At 35.0% G+C, this 24,190-nt stretch overlaps 1 protein-coding gene across 1 annotated transcript in view; it reads right to left on the bottom strand.

Moving 5' to 3' along the window:
- The window catches only part of MACROD2 (mono-ADP ribosylhydrolase 2), a 2,155,137-nt gene that overhangs the window by 1,575,726 nt on the left and 555,221 nt on the right, over positions 1-24,190 (bottom strand). The window contains exon 4 of the mRNA XM_054574077.1: positions 12,903-12,932. Within this exon, the coding sequence (XP_054430052.1) occupies positions 12,903-12,932 (30 nt within the window). The remainder of the gene's footprint in view (positions 1-12,902; positions 12,933-24,190) is intronic.

The following is a 24,190-nucleotide window of genomic DNA, read 5'->3' as shown; positions in this document are numbered from 1 at the left end:
AAAGCAAACTTTAGAAAGCCTATCATACAAATCGTATTTATATAGAGTCTTAAAACAAAGCAATACTACCTATTGTTTACAGATACAAACTATATAGAACTATGACAAATAAACAGAACGTTGTATATCAAATGCATGATAATTGCTATCTCTGTGTGGAGGAGATATAAAACTGAGAAGTCAAAGAAGACTTCAACTAAACAATGTTTTGTTTCTTTGATTTGAAAATATGACAAAATCCTCACAAATTCTGAGTACTGGCAATCCTATTTGCTTAGAATAGGGAAAACCCTTGGGTTAAAGATTTGATACTATAGCTCACTCAAACTGAGAAATAATTTTCAGACAGAAGTGCAGACAAACCTAGAAATTACTGATTCTTCTGTTCCCAGAAATAACTCTGAAGGTTAAAAGCTATTTCCAGAGAATGAGAGTTAGACATAGGGATGACACATGTATATTCAAAGATAAAATTTGTTAACCAGAGAAATCAGAAGAGGAGGGTTTGGAGACACATAAATCTTTGCCTACATCCTTGTTCCCATAATTAATTCCAGGGTAATTTAAATTCATGAATTCACATTGCAGTGGTTAAAAGATGGGGATGTGGAGTCAGAGAGTCTCAGTTAAAATAGTTGAATCTGCCAATATTTTGTCATCCTAACCTCTCTTAACTTTCAATCTTTCATCTGTAAAGTCAGAATTATAACAGTAACCATCTCCAAGACTATTGATAAAATTTAAGGAGATAATATGTGTACAGAGTACAGAGCCTGGCAGAGAGCCAGCACCCCATAAATGTTAGTTTTTATTATCATTCCTTTATTTATCTGTAACAGCTGGTTGGTAGGTGCCCACTATATGTCAGACCCTCTGCAGGGTTCTGAGGATACAGAAAATGAATAAGACAGACAAAGTCTGTGCCAGTGTAGAATCTATAAATTAAAAGGGAACAGAGACAGTTACCTAAGAAAATAATATGAAAAGAAAAAACTTTGATGCAGACACAGCAGGGAGGGCAGTAGTCCTCAGGTGTCTAGCATATGCAGAGTGCCTGCTGGAGGACTACTGAATGGAGATCTAAAGTATGAGCAGGAGTTTTTATAATGAACAGAGCAGGTGTTGGAGTAACAGAGATATGGAATCATTCCTAGTTTAACAGAACTTCAACCAGTGAATTATGCTTTTTCCAGTTATAGTGGAATTGAAACCTGGAACTTTATAAATGTCTTTGTGTCTATGTCCTGAAAAGCTGACCCTACAGGCATTGACATCATATATACCACATTTGTGAGTTTGAGGCCTTGGGTATGTTCAATCTGCAGGAAGTTGCAGATATTGAGGGATATTTAGCTTAGCACAGGGCTTTGTGTGCCTTGCAGCTATTATGTTTCTGAGAACTAGGTTTTGTTTGTTTGTCAGAAAATAACCCTGTAGCAGAAGCAGAGGAAGTGTTTTAGCTACAAGCTCCTGACACATCATCTCTTACTTAGTATCTCCTAGAGAATGTTCTAACTGTGCATTTCTCATTCTACCTGGTTCTTCCTCCCAGTTTCTGGTAGTTGAGTCTGTTGACACACCCTGCACATAAGTTCTGCTCAGCCCTGCTGCCAGAGCCTGTTTTGGAGATACGTAAACAGCTTTAACCTTCTCTGAGCTGGAGCTTGACTTACATCGCATTTTCAGACCTGGAGTCTGGATACGAACATTAATGCTGAGCCCTGAATTCCAGATTGTGCCAGAGTTTCCAATGCTCCCATTCATATACAGGACAAAGGGCTCCAGTAAGAATACCACATCTTCTCTGCCGCCCTCTAAGTTATAGCACACTCCCCATCTTCCACCCCTTGTATGCCCAATAAGCTTCTGCTGGGTTCCTCCTTCCTCATTCCACTTCCAAACCTGGCTGCCTGCTGGACATACACATTATATGGGCCATTAATTCTGCTCAGTGGGATCCCTTGCTTCCTCTCAATGGCAAGTAATTGTCTGAAGAAGGAAACGCTGCTGTTTCTTGTTCCTTTTCCTGTGTCCCAGCTAAAGGATGTGTTTTGCTAACCTTCCCCTGGCCTGTTAATGTTGCATGAAGCTGGAATATCTCACTTTCTAGGATATAATAATTTCTGACTCTGGCATTTAAATGCTTGAAAAAAAAAGGGTTCCTTACAACTATCACTACACAGAATAAAAAGAACTTCCAGAATAAACTTCTGACTATATTTGTATGTAAAATTCTTAGGTTTATTTGGGGTTAATTGAAGCACAATTATCTATATTATCTTCTCACAAAAGAAATTCTCCTCTACTACATACAGACATCTGCATTACTGTTATCCAACAATTCAGGTTATTCCTCTTTATTTGGATATAACATCACCATATCTTACAATTATCCAGCACCTTTCATCTTTCAGTTTTAAACTATAATGATAATAATGACAACTACAGTAATAATTATTTATCTAACACTTTGTGTTTGAAAAGCACTTTACAAAGAGCAATCAGTTGTGCCACCTCTGTAAAGTAGTTATGTATCATTATAACTATTTTTTTCAGAGGAGAAAACTAGGACATAAAATAACGAATTTGCCCTAACTCATAAAAAATCAATTAATGACTTTGGCCAAAGACAGAGCTGCAGCAATAAGTGATTGTGTAAATCAAACAAAGTTTCTGTGTGGACACAGGATCAGCAATGTCTGCGATCTCCTTGTGTCTGTTGCCATTCAGAACTGGCAAGATCCATTTACCCCACTGTATGTCTCCAGACTTCAGGTAAATGAAGGCATCTCTGAAGAATGGAATGTAATAGAAAGAGTTCTTAACTCGTAAGTGCCAAAATCAAAAATATTATAAAAATGGCTTTCAAAGAGATTGCCCCACCTTCTTCACTGTGGAGTCACAACAGATATAGTAAAGGAAAATATTCTCTCCGGTAGACTGAAGAGATATAGTCCCAGACAACCTTCTATGCACTTACAAGTCATATTTGGAATCTCTTTGGGGACAAATGATAGATATTTAAAACAGGAGCTCAAATTTTTCTTGGCATTGTTTTAAAAAAATCTTTACCTTTAACACAAGTAGGTAAGCTGCACAAACATTATACAACAGCTACTATGTAATTAGGTAGATATATAGACATATTATGATAGCAGTGTAAAGTACTTCCTATCTCTAAATTAATTGTTTTTAGATATGAATCTGTGCTTCTAAGCATTTTGGTCCCATTTAGCTAGCCAAACAAAGTGCGAGAGTTATAAGTCCAGAATTTTGAACAAGGAAGTTTCCACTTCTGAAAGAGGACTCTCATTGTTTTATAGTGTTTAAACTATTTTGCAATTATTTAGTCCTATGCTCAGCATGATTTACCTGTCTAAACATTTCTCAACAGAATGGCTAAAACTTTACATTTTTTTTTTGCAAAAAGTTAACTATAAAACAAAAATATAAAAGTAATGTGAAATAACATTTACTAATTATAAAACTACAGTTGAAAATATATGCCCCAAAATTATGAAATAGAAACAAATGAACTTAAATGAGTATATAGTTAAAAAGCCATGATTTATCACTATTTTTTGTGACTTAAATTACCTGACTCAGGTAATGTTTATTAGTCTTCTCCACAGTAAAGTTCTTCATGTGTTTTATAATTTCTGACAATGAAATCATTTTGAAAGGGGTGTGTGTGTGTGTCTGTGTGTGTGTCTGTGTGTGTGTATATGAGAGAGAGAGAGAAAGGAAGGAAGGAAGGAAGGAAGGAAGGAAGGAAGGAAGGAAGGAAGGAAGGAAGGAAGGAAGGAAGGAAGGAAGGAAGGAAGGAAAAGAAAGAAAGAAGGAAGGAAGGAAGGAAGGAAGGAAGGAAGGAAGGAAGGAAGGAAGGAGGGAAGGAAGGAAGAATACCTTGTGGCCTGGGTTTTGACCACTTACTTCCATGATAATTTGAATTTGCCTCTCATAGTAGAAGTAGGACTAGTTTGTATGTTTATTACTTGTATTTGGGATTCTCAGACACACAGGTAGTATATATTTAGGTATATTTAGTTTGTATGTTTATTACTTGTATTTGGGATTCTCAAACACAAAGAAGCTGTAGGCTTGGGATACTAAAGAAAGTTAAGATATTCTTTCTTGTAGTTTTCTTGAGCCAATGAAGATTTTTTCAAGTCCATCATTCCACTGAAAGTATAACAATTTTAAGATCTTAGTTTAAGTGAGGATCTAAGCTTTAACTTCCTACATTATGCAGTCCTCTCTCTTTTCTCAAATTATAGTTAGTCACATAGCTGTTCATATCCAATTCTCCATCATTGCTTGTATTACTACAAAGGCACATAAAAGTATATAGCTTATATTATCATTTTGGTTCATTTTATTTTTCAGTTATCCCTTATTTATGGCACTCAAGAACCCCTTCCACATTTTTCTGCAATCTGACTGAAATGCTTAAATTAATTTTTATTATGTTTTATCCATTATGTGTCAGTTTGTTACAGGAAAGTTTCCTGATTTCCTCAGTCTACCATATTTTTAGAATCTAGACTCTTCCTCTATTCCCCCAATAATACTTGTGTGGAAAATTATTTCCCATGTTATCTGGTTTGCAAAGATATCACTATGTAATTTATAATTTTTAATACATGATTTATATTTTAATAGGTAAAACACATATTGCAATGAACATAGAATATTTCTTCACATAACTCAATAAAAGATTTAACAAAAATGACATGTATCTGTTTAACTTAAGTGAACTAAAATTTTAAAGTGAACTTCAGCTATGAAAACTTAAGAGTAAATGGTTTCACTTTTTTGTCTTCTAAAGTTTGAGCACAATGATCACACAGAGGTTTTATGGAAGACCCACAAGCTAATGAAATGAAGCATATATCAAAGAAAAGAACCAATTACCTTTAATAGTGCAGAAAACTGTGAACCTAAAATGTGATTATTTATTTTAATGAAACATAAAAGACAGGTTATAGGTGGCAATGCCCACACTTCTAAGTAACCTACCATTTCTATGTATTAATATTTGAAATTCAAAGTATATTACAAAATCAACCAATTGTTTTCAATAAAAAACCTCAATTAAGTAACGTATAAATAGTACTGTCCACAATTTTCATTGTTCATTGCTTTTCATGCATGAGGCAAAGAGTTCAACGATGTAGTCCACCTACTTAAAAACATTCCTAAAGCATATCCCTGCTCCTATTCTTAATAAATGTCAAATCTCATTAAGTAGCACATTATCACTTTAAAGTTTGTCAATAGTTGTAATTTTTTAAGATTTTACTCTATTTTTAGAGAGAGGAGAAGGGAGGGAGAAAGAGGGAAAGAGAGACATCGATGTGCCAGAGAAACCACAATCAGTTGCCTTACACATGCCCCCAACCAAGGGACCTGGAGTGCAACCCAGGTATGTGTCCTGACTGGGAATTGAACCAGTGACCTTTCAGTTTGCAAGATGATGCCCAACCCACTGAGCCACACCAGTCAGGAAAGTCTGTCAATAGCTTTAAACAAGAAAATCAATAATGACAATAATTCCAATTGAAAGATATAAGTAGTTAAATACCCGCAATATGACGAAACAAATGAGACAATAGCACATCCCTCTTCAATTCATAGAATGCAATCTTCTGCATTTCACTTTCCCATCTATATAAATAAATATTGTTCTCTCCATCTCCTAAGATTCAAAAAAATATACTCATTACTTCAAAGAAAACTATGAGATCCTGGTTATATAAACTTTTATAGAAATAAAAGGTAATACAATTCTTAAAATAATTACTGCATACATCTGTATGTGACCCTCAGCATTTTTAAAAATTTTATTTTTTTCATTAAGAGATTATTTTATCTAAAGATAAAATGACCTTTCTATAGCAAACTGGTCAAACTGAAATATCTGGTAAGAACCCAGGATGAGAGACAGTGATAAGTCAAAATTAAAATTAAATAGGTACTATATGTGGTAGAAGCTGCCAAGGCACTACAGATGAATAATAAAGTCTCTGTTCTCAAGAAGTTTATGCCCTAATTGACAAATACATCCTTTCAGGTTCAATCAGGAATGGCCAGAATGAGAAGGGCATTTAATCTGCACAGGGCTGCCCCTTTGACAGGATTTTCAGATGGGGCAGTTTCACTTAGAAGGGGGAATAGGTATGCAGTCAATATGATGAATAACTTTAAAATTTAGCTTTAGAATAGAAAAATCACAGTGACTGCAATCAGAGCTGAAAAAAATAAGACATGTCCTTGGAATGGCCATAACAATAGGAAAATTCAAGCACAGACATTGCCTGGATTTCACACACACCTCTGTCCTTCCTCCACCAGGATCTATCTGGAAGACTTAATGACTAATGGCAGACAAGATTAGGGCAACCAGCATCCGGTCACACTTTTTAGACTAGAACTGGACAAGCTCATGTGGAATGAGGAAAAAACATATACTAGAAATCCAACTGGCATGGGCAGCTGTAGAGTTGGTACCTAGATTGTGATGCAGGTGAGGTAATCACGAGAGAAGGTAAGACAGGGAGGAGCTTGTGTTGGTGACGACCACGAGGCTTTGTCTGGATTGTTCTGATGGAGCTGTGCTGTCAACACCACTAGCACCAGAGTTGCTTTCTTCCATTCTAACACTGTTCACTCTGTTTTAAGTGGCATGCTGGATGGTCAGAGGACACTGTTTAACCAAGGTCTTCATAATATGACTGCAGAAGAGTGAGGGAAATGACTGAAGCAGAGTAAGAAATCTGTAAAATGTGTATATGAAACAATAGGAAATACAACTATTTAAATAGGCCATTTCCTTCCACTCCTAGAAAATGCTCACATCCTCTAAGATTGCTCCATCATCATCTCGTTTGGGAAGACTTTCCTGACCACTCCAAGGTGTTGACTTCATCTTCTCTGCTTCAATTTTCCAATATTAAAAAATTTTCTAGTTTTTAAATGATGTATAAATAAGTATTTATACCTCTAACTGCATCTAGTTGTAAGAACCTTTACTACTTCAAAGTCAGTACAAGAGGCAATCAATATATGATGTTGACTGAGAAAGAGAAAAATGAGAAAAGTTTAAAAGGAAAAGAAAAAAGAGAGGGAAGAGAGGAAGGAGAGAGAATAAATGTTGGTTAGTTTAGAATGTAACTGAATGTCGTTAGACCTGGCTCCTGGTCGTGCATCCTCCTTCCCCTCTCCATCCTCATATCTGGGTCTCCTAGTCTCCTTCAGGAGGCCTAACCACCTACAGGGCCCAGGATCAATCCCACCTGAGGCAGTCAAGATTTAAACCTTATTATAGCATCACATCCCTTCCTGCAGCTCTGTTCCTAATACTAAGCCTGACCAACCAGAGTAGAGCTCCTGAGTTTTTCTTGCCATGTTTCTCACTCTTGGGACTGAGAAACTGTTGCGACTCCCGAGGCCCATGGCTAGGACCCCTCCACCTGCTGAGGATAGGTTAGCTGGCCAGGCATGCTTGACTGTGTCCTTTAACTGGCTATGGTCCCTCACTGCTAACCATTATCCTAGATTTCCTCCTGGCAAGTCCAAGGCCTCCTGAGACCTCAAGGTTTATCAAGAGTGAAACACAGAATCACTGTCGGGATTTTGAACAGTGGAGTGATTGATACGTGCCAGGAGAAACTGTTCTATGTGTCGAAGTGAGGGTGAAAGGGCAGTCCACTCTGCTTGAGAGTGTTTAAGAAATAACATGAAAACATTCCCACTTACACGCACTCAAGATATCCCTTAAACGTGTTGTTTTTCATGTTAGGAATTCTTGGTAGCAACTCTGTTTTTTGTATGAAAGGAGTACTTTTCAGGATATCTGTTCTGCTTTTTAAAGAAGTAATCTGATGCTTGATGCCCATTGTGTTGATGTTAAGGTACTGTTTTAATTTAAAAGACCCATGGAAAAAAAAAATCCTTGGACACTTAAAAGTACGTGGGAAATTATAAGTGCTCAGATAATTCAGCCAAACAGAGGCCATGATTGGTCACATGGAAAGGGCTGTGTTTACTGCCAAATCATTACATACACAATAGAGGCTAAATTAATACTTGTGGAATAAGTGAACAGAGATAATACTGATGGCACCTCTTGTATAACACCAAATATTTTTATGATTTCACTGCTTTTGAAGCATGCATTTTGGCACCCCATCCAAACTGTTTTAACATAAACATTGACATTAACAACAAAAAAAGCTTTAGGAATTCTCTCTCAAGCAGAACAGTCCAAACAAGAAACGAGGGAGTCCAGAGTAGTGGTAACTCACCCTAGGCCACTGAACCTTGTCAATTTGTGGGCCCACACTAAGAAGCACAGGGCCAGCAAGAAGCTTTCAGAGGTGGGGAAAGCCATGCATTCCATCAGGGACTGGGTGTTCATTTAGTGGTATTTGCTTACACTTAGAATTTTTGATATTAACCTGTCACAGAATCACCTCAAAAATAAGGTACAGAATTACAGTATTGATACAAATATATTGTATGTATATGTGCATGATTAAAACAGCAGTCCTGTATAATTGTGCACATAAAAAGCCAACCTGAAATTGCCACTTTGTCAGGAAATGTCACTTTAAATGTCTAACATTATGCCTCAGGCTTTAGCACTCAGGAGACTTGACAGACTGTAACAGGAAGCAAATCCTATAAACAATGTTCTGTTTGGCCTCTATCATCAGATTCTGGCCTTCTGTTAATTATTGTGACAATGAAAGGGAAAGGACATTATCCAAAGTAAGAGGTTATAAATTTTATTCTGTTCTGCTATGTAATGACCTGGAGGGAATTGAGGAATTACCTTTTCAATTATTATTGTTTTCTCTCTAATTCTGCATTTTGACAATTTAAAGCTGACTGTATAGATTAGCTTGTATTATATATTCTAAAAGTACATCACATAACTTTGTTGATGTAAAACATTCTCATACAGATGAGTGAATATGCATTTAAAATGTAATGTGTTCTAAGATGGAAATTCAGATACACAACAAAGGTATATGAATGCAAGCAGCACATCCAAATGTACCATAGAACAGTGTCACTGTACAATTTGTACTTTCAAATTATCAATTGGGCTTGAGATTTGTGAAAACAGGCCAAGGAAAGCATCATCTGTATCTCAGCTGCATGTTTTCCTATCCTCTCTCATTTTTCCTGGTATAAACAAAGTTACTTACCTGTACATAGAAAAAGCAAATCTGAAGAGCAAAAATATATTAAAAATCACAAAGCAATAACAAAGAACCCTAGAGTGGGAGTTAGCAATCCTGTCTTTTCATTCAAACTTTGACTTCTAGAGTAATAGCAACAATAAAGGAGTAACAATAAATAAATAAAACTGATCTCATTTGGGCACTGTGTCAGGGATAGTGCTATGTATATACTACCATTTCTCTCCTGGGAACTCTGGAAGCTTCCATTCTTCCCAATCTTCCTTGTACTTACACTAAGGATCATATGCCGAATTCTGACCCATAAAACCTAGGCATAAGTGATGTAAGCCATTCCCAAATTGGTTTATAAATATATCCCACAAAATCCTCCAGCTCTCTCTTCCTGTGACACCCTGAGCATAGTGTATGTAGCTCAAGATACAGAAACAGCCTGGGTCTCTGTGCCACCACTTGTGTGAGAACCTGAGTAGGAACCACCCATCCTACTAAGACGATGGTGTGAGCAAGAAATAAACCTCATCTTATTAGGCCACTAAGATATTTAGGTTTGTTACCACAGCATAATAAATGAATAATACAAGGACTAAGTTAGAAATTAAAATTGACTTGTTTTATAAATCAATGTGCTATTCATCTATTATATAGGATACTACTGGTACCAGTGATGGAAAGTTTATAGAAGATTAACAGAAATTCTAAGGTTTTCGACATTATATCATTACATAAGCAATGTAAAGCCTTCCTGAAAGGTAGAATCCAGTCACTATAGACCAGCCACATACTTAAGATATTTGTATATGTATCTGAATTTAACAAATCCAGAAAATGAAAACATCGATGATCCATTTAACCAAGCATTTCAATTGAAACGACTAGGTGGTTGTGACCCCCATCACCTATGTTCATTACAATGAACTATAGTCAGTGACATTAAGTTTCTAGAAAGAGTGACCTCTGGCTCAAAGATGAAAATTCAAACCACTGTAGCGATTATCTCACTTTAAAATCAGACCTAAGAGAATTAATGGTAACCACTTTTTAAAAGCTCCTTTTAGGAGACCTCTGTCTTGGTTACAGACACTCAGTAAAGAACAACAAGATGCTAAGATTTTATGGATAATACATTCTTATATGCACCAATTTTGTCTAAAGTTCTATTTAGGTACTATTTATACAGAATTTGAAGAAAGGCCTACTAATGACCTAGGGGGGAAAATGTACTTAAGGTGCCATTTTTATGTGGTATCACATTTTCTTCATCAAACTGCCTAGTCAATCAAATAATTAGTTCCTTTAGAGACTTTTGAAGGGATATAAATTTAAGTCAATAAAAAGACTCCTTGATTAAATCCAACAGTACTACATCTAGTTAAATGCTTTTTATTGGATGAGTATTAGGTTTTACTTCACAAATATCACTGACAGGATTAAAAATATTTGTCATAGAATCAGAAGCCCAAAAATTAGTTCAAAGAGAGCTAAAATTATTCCTAAAATTTAATTTTTAAGTATAGCCTTCCAAAAATCAGATATGTACTTTAGAGCAATCTTGATATCTCTAGACATGCATAAATGAATTTAAACCTGTCAACGACCTACTTTAATGGACAAAATTACAGCCACCTTAAATACTCATAATTTACCTTTATGATGATGTTAAGTTGATAATTTTAGAATTCATAAATTAGAAATTATCGCAATAACTGCACTTAACAAAATTAATCACTTATATGTCCTAGAGGACAGCAAAGTATATACATCAACAGGAAATAAGTTTGTCTGTTCCTGAATGTCTTGCCATTGCTAAAAATTCATAATATTTTTTTTCATTCAGGTTAGAGGAAGCATAAGGAAATAAAAGCCAAGTCACTATAGTTAATTCTATAAACACCAACTATGCACATATATATTGAAACAAGTCAGCTTGACAAGTTTTCCTCAACAATAGCCTGCCTTCCACTCTGCCCTACCTCCTTGGAAAACAAAACACTACTTTTTTTCTAAATAAACACATTGATTTCTGGAACAAAACTGCATGTATCCATGAATGAACATTTGATCAAGTTTATGGATAATGTGAGACTTCAGGGAAACCTGCTTTAAAAAAAAACTGACATCTTTTGGGGTCCACCTTTTTGTTATTGGCCTTTTAGTCCTTCCAACCCCCAAATTTATGATGACTAGAGCCCCACTGACCATCATGGACCCCGACTTTCATGCACTAGGAAGGAAGAGCAGAAAAGTAATAGCTTGAGTGCTTAATAACAGCAGGAAATTACTGCACAACCACTGTAGTGCACATCCACACTACTTTTACATGAGACAGAAATCTATTTCTATCTCCCATAAGTCACTATTACTTTGGATTTTCTGCTATGGGCAACTAAAGTAATTTTAACTAATACAATCAATCAGTCAAGCCACTTTATTAATATAGCCAAAAACAATAAATTAATTGTCTAGTTAATGCGTCTGTTGTTTAACTTGATGAATTTATTCATATAGACTCCATTTTAACTTTTCTTTATCTTATCTAGTCAAATTTGTTTAAATACTAAAATGTCTAGCAAGAAAATCAGCACTATGTAAATTTATTTTAATAATGTTTACTTAACATATAATAAGAAACCTAGAAATGAAAATTTACTGGGAATCCAACTAATAAAATTCCCCCCTTATTCCCAAAAATACAAAAAAAATTACAATGAGAAATCCTGTAGATTTATATTTTCTGAAATAACTTATGGAAGAAGAAAATACTCTGCCATGTAATATTCACTGACATGTGATAATATGAAGAGCATTTTCTAGTTTAAACTGCTTTCTATTATTCTTATTTCTAACATTCTGTTTTTGAAAATCTATTGATTCTTATACAGAAACACTTCTTAAAATTTTAATTGCTAAATAAAATTACACTGAGACCTCCTGATGAAGGCCAGGGAGTTTTTTTAAAGCCTAAAGTTCAGTACAATCCTGTTTACTTCTACCATTACATGAAAAAAGAGAGCAAGAGGGCGAGGAGGAAGAGTAAGAAAGAAAAAAACCCTATGTCTATCTGGGTCCTAAATAAAAAAGACCCTATTCTATTGCATACTTTTCCCTCTCCTACTCTATTATATAGACTGGGGCTAGGAACTTTCATCTTTCAACCCAGAAATAAAAATAATAAGTAGTATAAGATTGTAGTATCAAAAATAAATTCTCAGTCCAGAAATCTCTCTCTTCCTCATCTCACTTTGATCTCTTTCTCCTTTAAACAGGCTAAAAGAAAAAGCAAAGTGTCAATACTAGTTTCTTTTTCATTTTTCACGTCAGCAAATGGCTGATATACTAAGTCCTCAGGCTACAGAGTCATAATTTTTTATAGTCAATATGATAAAAAAAAAAACAAGTCTCCAAATGTATTCAGAGCGACTCTGTCATCTGCGATATGTGTTCATTGCAATAGCTTATAGCTGCTGGAGCTTATGCCAAAGGTAGAAATACAAAGTGTAGCAAGAATAAAAGCAGTATTCCACATATTTTGAAGCCAGTTAAAATATTTCTGTTATAAATTATTTTCTAGAAGATTATCATTTTGTGATTGATGATTAGAACTAAATTAATTTTCTTTAAAGTATCACAGAACTTAAAATCTGTAGTTGGTATAGAAACAAAAATATATTTTAAGTGATGTTCAGGACTTACCACCTCCTCCTCCAAGAAGACTGGCATTTGCTGTTTAAAAGAAAAAAAAACATTAAATAATATATAAAGACATAATATGCCAGATAGTCTAATAAAAAGCTAATAATGATCATATCTCTTATAAACACACATACTTTCATATAAAGAAAGCCTTTATAACTGCTTGATAATGGCATGAGAATTAAAATATTATACTATTTTATCTCTTTTTTCTCTTCAAATAACTTTTTTATAATGTACTTTCTTCTAATAAAATGAAGTACATACTGTGATCCTTTTATTTTCCATTTTTTATCTAAATTAATCTTCTGGGTCTCCATTTTATCAAGCAAAGAACAATGTTATTTAGGCAATTTCAATGATTTCAAAGGACAATGTAACAGGAAAGTATAATAATTTTAATTAAATTAAACACTATCAAATAAACCTATCTCAAGACACTTTGCAGTAAGAACTCTTAAATGATAATAGATTTGTTACCTTTAGAATTAACATTTTATTTAAAGGAAACAAGTAAATTTTACTTTGTCAAGCAATGATGTGGCATTTCTTACCCAGTTATCCATTATGCTAGCACACATATCTATAAAAGCCAAACAATAAGAAAAGTATAAGATAATTCCATTTTTCCTTTTTATTGAGTTTATTTGGGTGACACTGGTTAACAAAATTATGCAGGTTTCAGGTGCACAATGTCACAACACATCATCTGTTCACTGTATTGTGTGTCCACCACCTCAAGTAGAGTCTCTGTCCATCACCATTTATCCCCCCATACCTCCTCCACCTCCATCATGCCCCTCCCCCCAGCAATCACCACACTTTCGTCCATGTCCATTACGGTTTTTCTTTTCTTCTTTCTTTCTTTTTTGTTCAATCACTCTACCCACCCTTCTCAGCCAAATTCCATTTGGATATTTTTTTCAAGATGTCAAGTCTTCAGAAAATTCCATGGCTGGCTTCTGCTGACATATTAAGCAACCTTATGCCTATGTTTATCTAGTCATTGTACCAATGAGAAAACAGAAGTCAATATACAGGCACTGAGCTTTATTCCAAGAAGTTCTTATATATCATAATCATCATCCGATGCCATTTAAAAAGAGAAAAAGAAAGAAAGAAAAAGAAATCTTGTAGCTATATAAAGCAAGTGTGTAGCAACCAGGGTTCCTCTCTTTGTGGAGACTCCTAAGCTACCAAAATATTAAAGAAGTCACTTAGGAAAAAGGAGTAGGGGGGCTGTAACTTGAATTTAGTATGCTGGTCACAAAGGACCAAGCATTTCCACAATTAAGAGAAGCTAATATCAGAGTGTTAATGATTTCATCTATAAAAATGGATCATTTTAAAAGCAAATGCCCATATTATTATTTCAATGAGGTTAAATACATGATGGCTTGTTAATTATTGGAACACTAAAGAGAATAAATGTCATGAAAGATACCTGGAGAGCAAATGCCTTTGAAGGTTTTTTCAGTATTAAATTCTAGAGCATCAAATCTTGTTTTGTATTATCTTCAAGTACAGGGCCATCTAATTTGCTACTCCTGCTTACTCTTGGTGCTTTTGCCACACATATGGACTAGAAATCCTATTATTTAACTATAAACAAAAGTCACTTTTGAGGTCTTAAATTCCCTGCCACCCTGTCACCTCAGGTCTCCAAACCCTTCTGACTCACAGTAAGAAAGTGTATAGTATTTACAGAGATGATATCTAGGACTTAATGTCCTGCCCCAAATAAAACTTTGTGACCATTTAATAGGTAATTTGTTGAAGCGGCACTAGAAAAAATGTTGCAAATTCTATTTGGTCTCACACCCCTTAGTACATAGAGAAATTTCATGATCAATCTGTTTTTTGGCTAATTCAAATGTTTTCTAAAATCCTAGCTACATGCATTTATAAAACTGTATGACATTTCTCATTCCTGCTGATTTTTTATATTTGACTGAGAACTACTTCCCTATGTATGGGTTTTCTAGATCCCTGAAACTCCACATGTTATTCTCCAATTTTCAAATATTCATTCATAAAGGAAAAGGTGTTTTCAATAACAAACAACAACAATCATAAATAGTAGCTTTTCACTCAAATTATCACATCCAGAAGCACAATATAGCCTCCTTTCACCCAATGTTTTGCTTGATGAAGGTGGAGGCTGACTGTTTTGAGAGCATAGCTGAAGGCCCACCTGCTTAATCAGGCACTTATTCAATAGATGTGGGTGGATGAGTAGGTATAGGTGTAGAAACTAGAAGTCCAGTCTGGAGAACCATCAAGTCAATTTATGTCAGATGTATGCTCATTTTAGATAAGCGTATATACTCACATATTAACATCAACATAGAACTATTTTATAAAACTGCAGCATTCAACACAATTTCAAGTGCATTATCACTCATGTAATAGAATCTTAATCTAAGTTGCTTAAATATATTCAAAGCAATACTAATAACTAATGGATAATGCTTTTTCTAAATAACCCATCAAATTTAAGTCTATTTTATAAATTTCTGTTTTTTTAAAATTAAAAATTAAATATTTTATTAGCAAAAATATCAAAGCAATTTTCATTTTTATTTTTTCAAGTACATTTGTCTCTGCCTACCCCCCACCACTTTCCCTTGCCCCCTCCCTCCTTCCAAAGCAATTTTCTTTAATAAAAGTGACATAAAAGTAGGCAAATAATAGCGAACCTTTATTAAGATTTCCAAGATTACATTCAAAAAGCAAACTATACAAAATATAACTGATTCTTAACATTTATTGGTCTGGTGGATTAATATTATTTCTTCTTTTTACAAAAGTTAAGTGACTTTTGTGTGTCTAAAATTAATAATCATTTAATTTCTACCTACTTATCTCCAATAAATTGAGGTACATCCCAATTACGTAGAAATCCCCTAAAGATAAGGTCTGATTTTAATAGTTTGTACTATATCTAATGAACCCTCAATACATGCTTCCTAATAATGATATAATTCATAAGTTTAGTTCAATCCCTTTTTAAAAATTTTATTAATTTTTTCAGAAAGAGAAAGGAGGGAGGGAGGGGAGAGAGGGAGAGAAACCTATGTTCTCCACTTCATTATGTTTTTTGTTGTTGTTGTTGTTGCTTCTTGTATGTGCTCTGACAAAGATGGAAACCAAAACCTTGGCAAATGGAATGACACCCTAACCAACCTACATGTCCAGCACCTCCAGTTTCTTTATTGACATGGAAGAAGGTTTTTTTGTTTGTTTGTTTGCTTGTTTGTTTTACTCAAGTGTGTGGAAAGAGCAAACTCTGGTCCTTTTTCTCCCTGTAAAATTAAGGGCTATTAAAGAAACTCAAAGTGTATTTGGAAATACTTAGTGATTAAAAATGTATGAAATATATTTGTCTATAAGTCCCTTGCTAGAGGAAATTTTGGACATGCCTTAAGTTATCCCTAGAGTTTAACAGAAAAGGAAAAAGAGAAAGAAAATAAAGAAAACTTAATGTTTATGATCACAATGCCACTGCTTCTAAAATAAGATTTTAAATGTTCTTCTCCTTGCCTGTTTACTAACACTACTCGTGTTCATATTCTCCTAAATAAAATGCCCCTTCTGTTACTAGAGGAGCTTGAGGAAAAAGTCATGCTACACTGGTGGTTTCAAAGATTGATTCAATGAGGAACTAAAATGAGCCATTATGAGTTAACAACTCTGTATTGCACTTTTTCCTCCACCCCTAATAACAACTGAAATGAGTCAACAGTTCCACTGCTTATAAAACAAGAACAACATTAAACATAAAATGGGAGAAACGGTTACCCAAATCTGACTTCAAAATGGCAAGTATGGAGAATGCATTTATAATACTCTAAGCAAAAGTTTAATTATTTAAAGTTTATGAACATTTGTTTTTTCCCATATGAACTCAATTTGGAAATTTTTAATTAAAATTATCAAATTTCTATGAGTTAATATTCATTTTGAAATTATGAAAATCAAAAAAATGAATACAATGTAGAAATCCTTTTCTTGTGAAAATTAGCCTAAATAAAAAGTGACTGTGGCAGTTACAATAGTCTCATTATTTGATGTTTGTCTCAAAGTACAAATAAGATATTATACTACCTTCTTCCTAAAAAAAAAAAACTCTTAAAGACCATCTGTGTATGTGGGGGTGAGTGTATCTTTTAAAGAATGCAATTATAGCTGTGGCTGGTGTGGCTCAATGGATTGGGCATCATCCTGCAAACTGAAAGGTCACCAGATCGATTACCAGTCAGGGCACAAGCTTGGGTTGTGGGCCAGGTCCCCAGCTGGATGTGTGTAGGAGGCAACCTATTAATGTTTCTCTTGTACATCAATGTCTCTCTCTCTCTCTTTCTCCCTCCTTTTCCTTTGCTCTAAAAAATAAATAAAATCTTTTTAAAGAATATAATTATTTGAGAAAGAAAAACAAAGTAGGAGGGATCACGATACCAGACATCAAACTCTACTACAAAGCCACTATACTCAAAAAATCTGGTACTGGCACAAGAACAGTCCCATGGACCAGTGGAACAGAATAGAAAGTCCAGAAATAAGCCCAGGTCTCTATGCATATTTGACAACAGGGGCAGAAGCATAAAATGGAGCAATAATAGCCTCTTCAACAAATCGTGTTGGGAGAGCTGGACGGCTACATGCAAAAAATTGGAATTGGATCATCAGCTGACACCATACACAAAAATAAGCTCAAGATGGATAAAAGACTTAAACATAAGTCACAACACCATAAAAGTCCTAGAGGAGAACATGGGCAGGAAACTCTCAGATATCCCACGCAGCAATTTTTTCACTGATATGTCTCCTAAAGCAAGGGACATAAAGGAAAGAATAAACAAGTGGGACCTCATGAAAAGAGGAAGCTTCTGCATGGCTAAAGAAAACATCAGCAAAATGAAAAGGGAGCCAACTGTATGGGAAAATATATTCGCTAATGATACATCAGATAGAGGTTTGATCTCCAAGATATATAAAGAACCCACTCGACTCCACTCCAAGAAGACAAACGATCCAATCAAAAAAATGGGCAAAGGACCTGGGAAGACACTCTTCCAAGGAGGAGATACAGAGGGCCCAGAGGCATTTGAAAGGATGCTCAGCATCACCAGCCATCAGAGAAATGCAGATCAAAACCACCATGAGGTACCACCTCACACCGGTCAGAATGGCCATCATAAACAGATCCACAAACAACAGGTGCTGGCGAGGCTGTGGAGAAAAGGGAACCCTAGTCCACTGTTGGTGGGAATGCAGACTGGTGCAGCCACTGTGGAAAGCAGTTTGGAATTTCCTCAAAAAGCTGAAAATGGAACTGTCTTTTGATCCACTGATTCCCCTGCTGGGACTATACTCTAAGAATGACAAAATGCCAATTCAAAAGAACCCATGCACCCCAATGTTCATAGCAGCACAATTTACAATAGCCAAGTGTTGGAAGCAACCTAAATGCCCATCAGTAGATGATTGGATCAAAAAACTATGGTACATTTACACAATGGAATACTACGAAGCAGAAAGAAATAAAGAACTACTAAACTTCGCGACAGCATGGATGGAACTGGAGAGCATTATGCTAAGCGAAATAAGCCAGGGGGGTGAAAGACAAATACCATATGATCTCATCTATAAGTGGAACCTAACCAACAATACAAAGATGCAAGGAAAATAAGACCAGCAACACTGAAAGGAAAAGAAATCAACAGAGACAAGAGGGAAGGAGGGAGGGGGGGCAGGGACAAGAAAGGGAAGGGGAAAGTCAAGGAACATATAGCAAGGACTCATGGACAAAACCAAAGGGGAAGAGCTGAGGGAGGGAAGGAGCGAGGGGGCAAGGGAAAGTGGTGAGGGGTTGGCAGAGACAAATGTATTTGAAAAACTAAAATATAATTTTTAAAAAATATAGCATTATAATCAATTATTGATCAAATTATGAAAAATAAAATTAGTATGAGTAATCTTCTATTACTAGAAATTCATAGGTGGACTATATGATATAACATTAGAAATGTAAGACAAAGCTACAATTTATCAGACAACTACAGCCCTTTTCCTCCTAAATTCTCCTTTTCAGTCTGCATAGGGTAATGAAAAATATACTGAACAAAAAGCCAGGTAATCTCTGCTTTAATTCTGCCCCAGTTACTAAATAGCAAGATAATGTGAGCAAGTCATACTCAACTATCCTTCCTTCTTCCATTAGGAAATTTAGAATCAATCAGGTGTGGAAACAGGTTTCAAATAATTCTAAATCATAATAAGAAGAGACTACCTCTGATGTGAGAAAGATTCAGAAGCTAAATCAAGGCTCAGTGGAAAAAAGAACTATGATCAATTAATGATGTTAGTCAAGGTCAGAATGCAATAGGGAGAATCCAAATGGCAGCACAGATGCCATATATTGTGGGGCCATTAGATAAGATATCTTCTCCTAGATTTGATGGATTTTGATGCAATGAAATTCTGTTCAGTAATGTAAAAAATGAAACTGCTAACCTAACGTGCCAGCATTGTACTTTAACATACCTAATAATTCCTGCAGTTTATGAGTCTAAAATAATCCAGTCTGTGAAATAATAAGAGCTGGGAGAGGTAACCCATATCATGTATGAGCCAAGTTGGACTGATAAGTGTTTGGAACTATTTTTTTATTCTACTTACCCAGTAATTTCTATCATCTTTATGGTAATTATTTGTTTTCCCACTCCATTTCTACCCCCACCAAACACTGTCTGTCAAACAAGCAACACCCCGGGAGGCTAGTCTTTAAACATTGATTAAAGCTATTTGTGCAGGGTTTCTGTTTGTTTTTCATCATAAAATAAATTATAGTTGTTTTCATCCTAACAGGTTCCTGACCAGCTAGTTTAGTTTATTTATTCTTCTTTCTTCTTATAATAGAGCACATGGGATGTCAAAATGATTGTTGGCAAAAACTTCCCCTGGAGCTCTACTGAAAACACCATTTCATTCACAACATGGCATCTATTGTAACACACACACACAAAAGCCAAAGTATCACCCTTTAGAATGGCCCACATGATATTCTCTACACTTTGAAACTCAAAAGAGGAAGTGCTAAAAAAATCTGTTAAGATTAAAATCCCTAGCACATAAGTAGCTAAGTGCATAAGTAGAACCACTCTATACAAGGAGCAACTACCTCAATGACAGTGGTGGAAATAGAACCTGCACAGACAGGTACAGCCATCAATTTGGCAACAGTGCTCTGTTCATGCTTTATAAGATTTATACCTTCTAAACAAAATTAACAGAATGTTAGAGGTTTGGGGCAATGCTACATATAATTTCCTGCTTTGAGGTTGACAAAGAGAGAAAGTTAAGAATAAACTTAACTACCTCACAGGTAGAAACCAGACTTAAACACATAGTCAATACTTTACATTTCATACTTACTGTAGAATTCAAAGGAACTATTGATTATTTGAGGGTCTGTGTGGCTTGTATGAACTGCAATCCATGATGATGCCAAAAATAGACTACAACAAGTCCTGCTGTTGATAAGTAGGTGAAAAGGCATCTGGAGTTGCAAACTTATTTGGCAGCATTAACAAATAAAACAAAACAAAATTACTCTGGTTGAAGCATGAGAGAGGAGCTAGAGCTGTCCCTGCTTTGTCAGTTTGGCTTCCCCAGTTATAATCCAGGATTCTGAGTGACTTCTAGGAATACTGCAATATGGGAGGAAAACTCATATTGTCTATCTCCTTCTTTTTACAAAGATGGAGAGTTAAAGAGAACCAAAGATATTAGGGAACTTGCATAGGATCAGGTGCAGAATGAGGAGAACAGCACATGCTTCTATGTACCAGTCATCCATCCTGACACTGTGTTCTCAATCAGCTGTAATTTTGGTAACGATAACATTGTCTCAGTTACAAAGATGAGGTCACTTAAATGACCCAATCTGTGGCTTTCCAAAGAATGAACAAGCATGTCTAAATAGGGAAAAAATGAGTTCAAATGTATATTACTTTTATGGTTGTAATGATACAAGACACTAGAACAGTAATTTTAATGTGTTTTTGACAGGAAAGGTTTTGAATACAAACCAATTCTCAATTTGAAAGTGGAAGATGTGCTTATGAGAGGGAATATGATATACTTTTAGCCTGATAATAACATAAGCCTGAATATGTACCCTATATACTTCTTGGGGAAATTAATTTGTTTCAATAAAACCCGAAAGCACTTATGGAAAAAAAACTGTTTTGCATAGTTTCCTTATTTCATCTTTCTTACAATGTTTTGGAATCTTTTTTCTCTCCAATAATGAAACAGCAAGTAGGCTTTTTTTTTTTAAAAAAAAGGGGTCTATTTTAGATTATACTTTAAACAAATAATACTAAAGAACAATTCTCAGTCATAGAAAATAGATAGGAAGACTGAGACAAAGAAACTCAAAGGTAAAGAATGTGGGTTGAAGGAAATGGAAAGGATTGCCAACCTGAGAACACCCATTAAACTGTAAAATCCATGAAGGAAGAGGCCATGTTTGTTGGTATTAACAGTACCATGTACAACTAATGATGGAGAGTAGCTACTGAATAAATTTTTGTTAAATGCCTAACTAAGGAAATGAATGGAAAATGGGAAAATGAGAGAGAGGAGAAATGGAAAGTCATATATCTGAGACAGGTAAAAGAGCTTTAATAATAGATAATAACTCCTTCAGAATTTTACAGCCAAGTGAGACTGCACCAGAGGGAGCCAAACAGAGCTAGGTCCAATTCCACCCTCTATCATCTTTCTTGAGACAGTTCTTAAAACTCCAATTGATTACCTAATCTACTGGATTCTCTGTTGTTGTTGTTGTTGTTGTTTTATCAGTAATTTGGTAGTTTAATGGTCATGGTATAGGTTTGCTGAGAAGAGTAAGGGTGACCTTTGTGAATACACTTCTCGGTGCCTGGAAAATGCTGAGGCTCATCAACTGTCAGCTCCCTATCCATGACCTTGATCACAGTGCCAGTTCTGGCACTAAACTTACAAGTAAACAGAAAACCACCACTAATAAAAGCATTCAGACCAATCACTTTGAGGGAGCCAGGACCATGATTATCTTGGAGAATTATAGTCCTCTGTTCTCACTCAAAGCTATCCTGTGCTAGACCCTTGTCAGGGTTGTGGAAAAACACAAGGACTTATACACAAATAAGGCCATCTTCAAATTATTTTTTAATTCTGTCTTTAGGCTTAGGTCAATTAAAACAATAATCCTATAAGCCCATAAAGAAAGTGGATGTCAATATTTTGCCTACTGTAACCGTTTTTTTTCCCCTTCTGGGCCATTTTAATTATTTAGTTCAAAAATAATGTTGGATATTTTATGCTAGATAGCTTCTGTTTACTACTCAAGACCCACTCTCTAGACTTCCCCCTGTTCTATGCCCAAAATGACCCATATAGATGACATCAATGAATCCTCTTACCCTCTGACTCTGGTTGGGTTCAATCCATAGGGAGCACTGGCAGGAAATGGTGGGAGAGGTGAGAATGAGTTCCAGGTTTTTATTTCCCTGGTTTACTTCTTATAAGCTTAGCTTGAGTTGACTCTGTCCTTGACCAAAGGTCACAGCTCTAATCAAGCTCATTTATTTTATATTGTGACTTCCTTTCCTTTGGGGTTCTGATATTTCTCCTTTCACTGGTCTCCTTGAGCTTAGACTGGTAACAGCAGTGTTCTTGATAGCCTCTGGTTCCTGAACAATCCCTTGAAATTCTTTTATTCCACACTTAGATCGAACCCTTTTACTTACTCCTTTTACAGATAAGGCACACTTGAGGTCTCATAATTTGCTCGTGCCAAAGTTCCTGTTGGGATCTTGATTGAACAGATATGGTTTATACAGACTGAGCACTAGTGGCTAGCTGAAACCTCACATTACTTCCCAAACTAACTCTCAGTTTAGAACTGTTATGGGAAATGGTTCCTGTTTGTATGTTCCCATTTGAGAAATAATCAATATAGCAGAGTAATATGTTCCTTACTAATTAAAATATAAAATATGAAAATATATAAAATACAAACATTAAATACAAAATCACTTGTACCCATCCGAATATATGAATCAAGACTTTTACTAAACAAACTCAATTTCTCTTGTCTATTATTCTTTTCCATACTTTTCTTCTAGTGTGTATGTGTGTGTATTACTACATATTGGTGTTTCTTTCCTATAGAAAAACCCTCCAAAGTATTTATGGGTAAAAGAACATATGCAGTTTTCAAGTTTAAAAGTTTAATACAATTCAAAAATATGTATATTAAAATAAGTCAAACTTAGCAAAAATTTAACATTCATAAGTATATCCTATAAAGCACAAACATAAAACATCAGTATCCTTTGACGTGTGCCAATAAACGACCTGCATCAAAATGTCACACCATGTAGATAAGGTTCATTGGACTACTTGGGATTTAAATGTAAAATACATCAGTGAAAAGTTCTTATTTAAACCTTAAAAATATTTAGTCTTAATTTCTCATTGACTTTAAATACATAAATTTTAAAATGGCCTGTTTTTAATGTAAAAATAATAAAGCCACTTCAACTGATAGTGAGCCTTCTTAACTCTTTTTTTTACATTTACTAGGTACAAACTGTGACAAGTCTTCAACTTCAAAGCAAACTAAAAAGTTGGCTAGAAAAGATTAGAGAATAAAAGTTTCAACTGTTTTCTAATTAAATTCCTTGCAAATTTAAAGTATACTTCAGAAGTTTAAAGAAGTTTAGATGATATTAACTTATAAAAAAGATATATAAAGAAAACTTATCAAAAACCCAAAAAGATGTAAGGACATTTCAGTTCAACATGGATTTCAAGGCTAAGTACAACTTTTTCTTATCTATTTTTATTTTTTTCATATTTAGTGTTATTCTTTTTTTCAAAATTGTTACTGAATGTTTTCCATTACCATTATCCCCTTTATACCCTCTTCCCCCTTCACCCACCCCTCCCCCCACAATCACATTTGCTCATTTTTTAATTGGATTGTTTGGGGGTTTTTTGGTATTGAGTTTTATAAGTTCTTTATATATTTTGTATATTAATCCCTTATCAGATGTATTGAAAAATATGTTCTCCCCTTCAGTGGGTTGTCTTTTTATTTTGTTGATGGTTTCCTTTGCTATGCAAGAACTTTTTAGTTTGATGTAGTCCCACTTGTCTATTTTTTCTTCATTTCTCTTGCCCGAGGAGGTCTATCACAGCTGGATGTTATTTGGGTTCCTTTCCCAGTCCTG

The sequence above is a fragment of the Pteronotus mesoamericanus genome, unplaced genomic scaffold (genome assembly GCF_021234165.1).
Source record: "Pteronotus mesoamericanus isolate MK-2021 breed Mesoamerican mustached bat unplaced genomic scaffold, CSHL_Meso_final contig_25, whole genome shotgun sequence".
In the NCBI taxonomy this organism is placed as follows: Eukaryota; Metazoa; Chordata; class Mammalia; order Chiroptera; family Mormoopidae; genus Pteronotus; species Pteronotus mesoamericanus.
The sequence above is the reverse complement of the archived record's forward strand: the minus strand, read 5'-3'. Positions and strand labels throughout refer to the sequence as shown.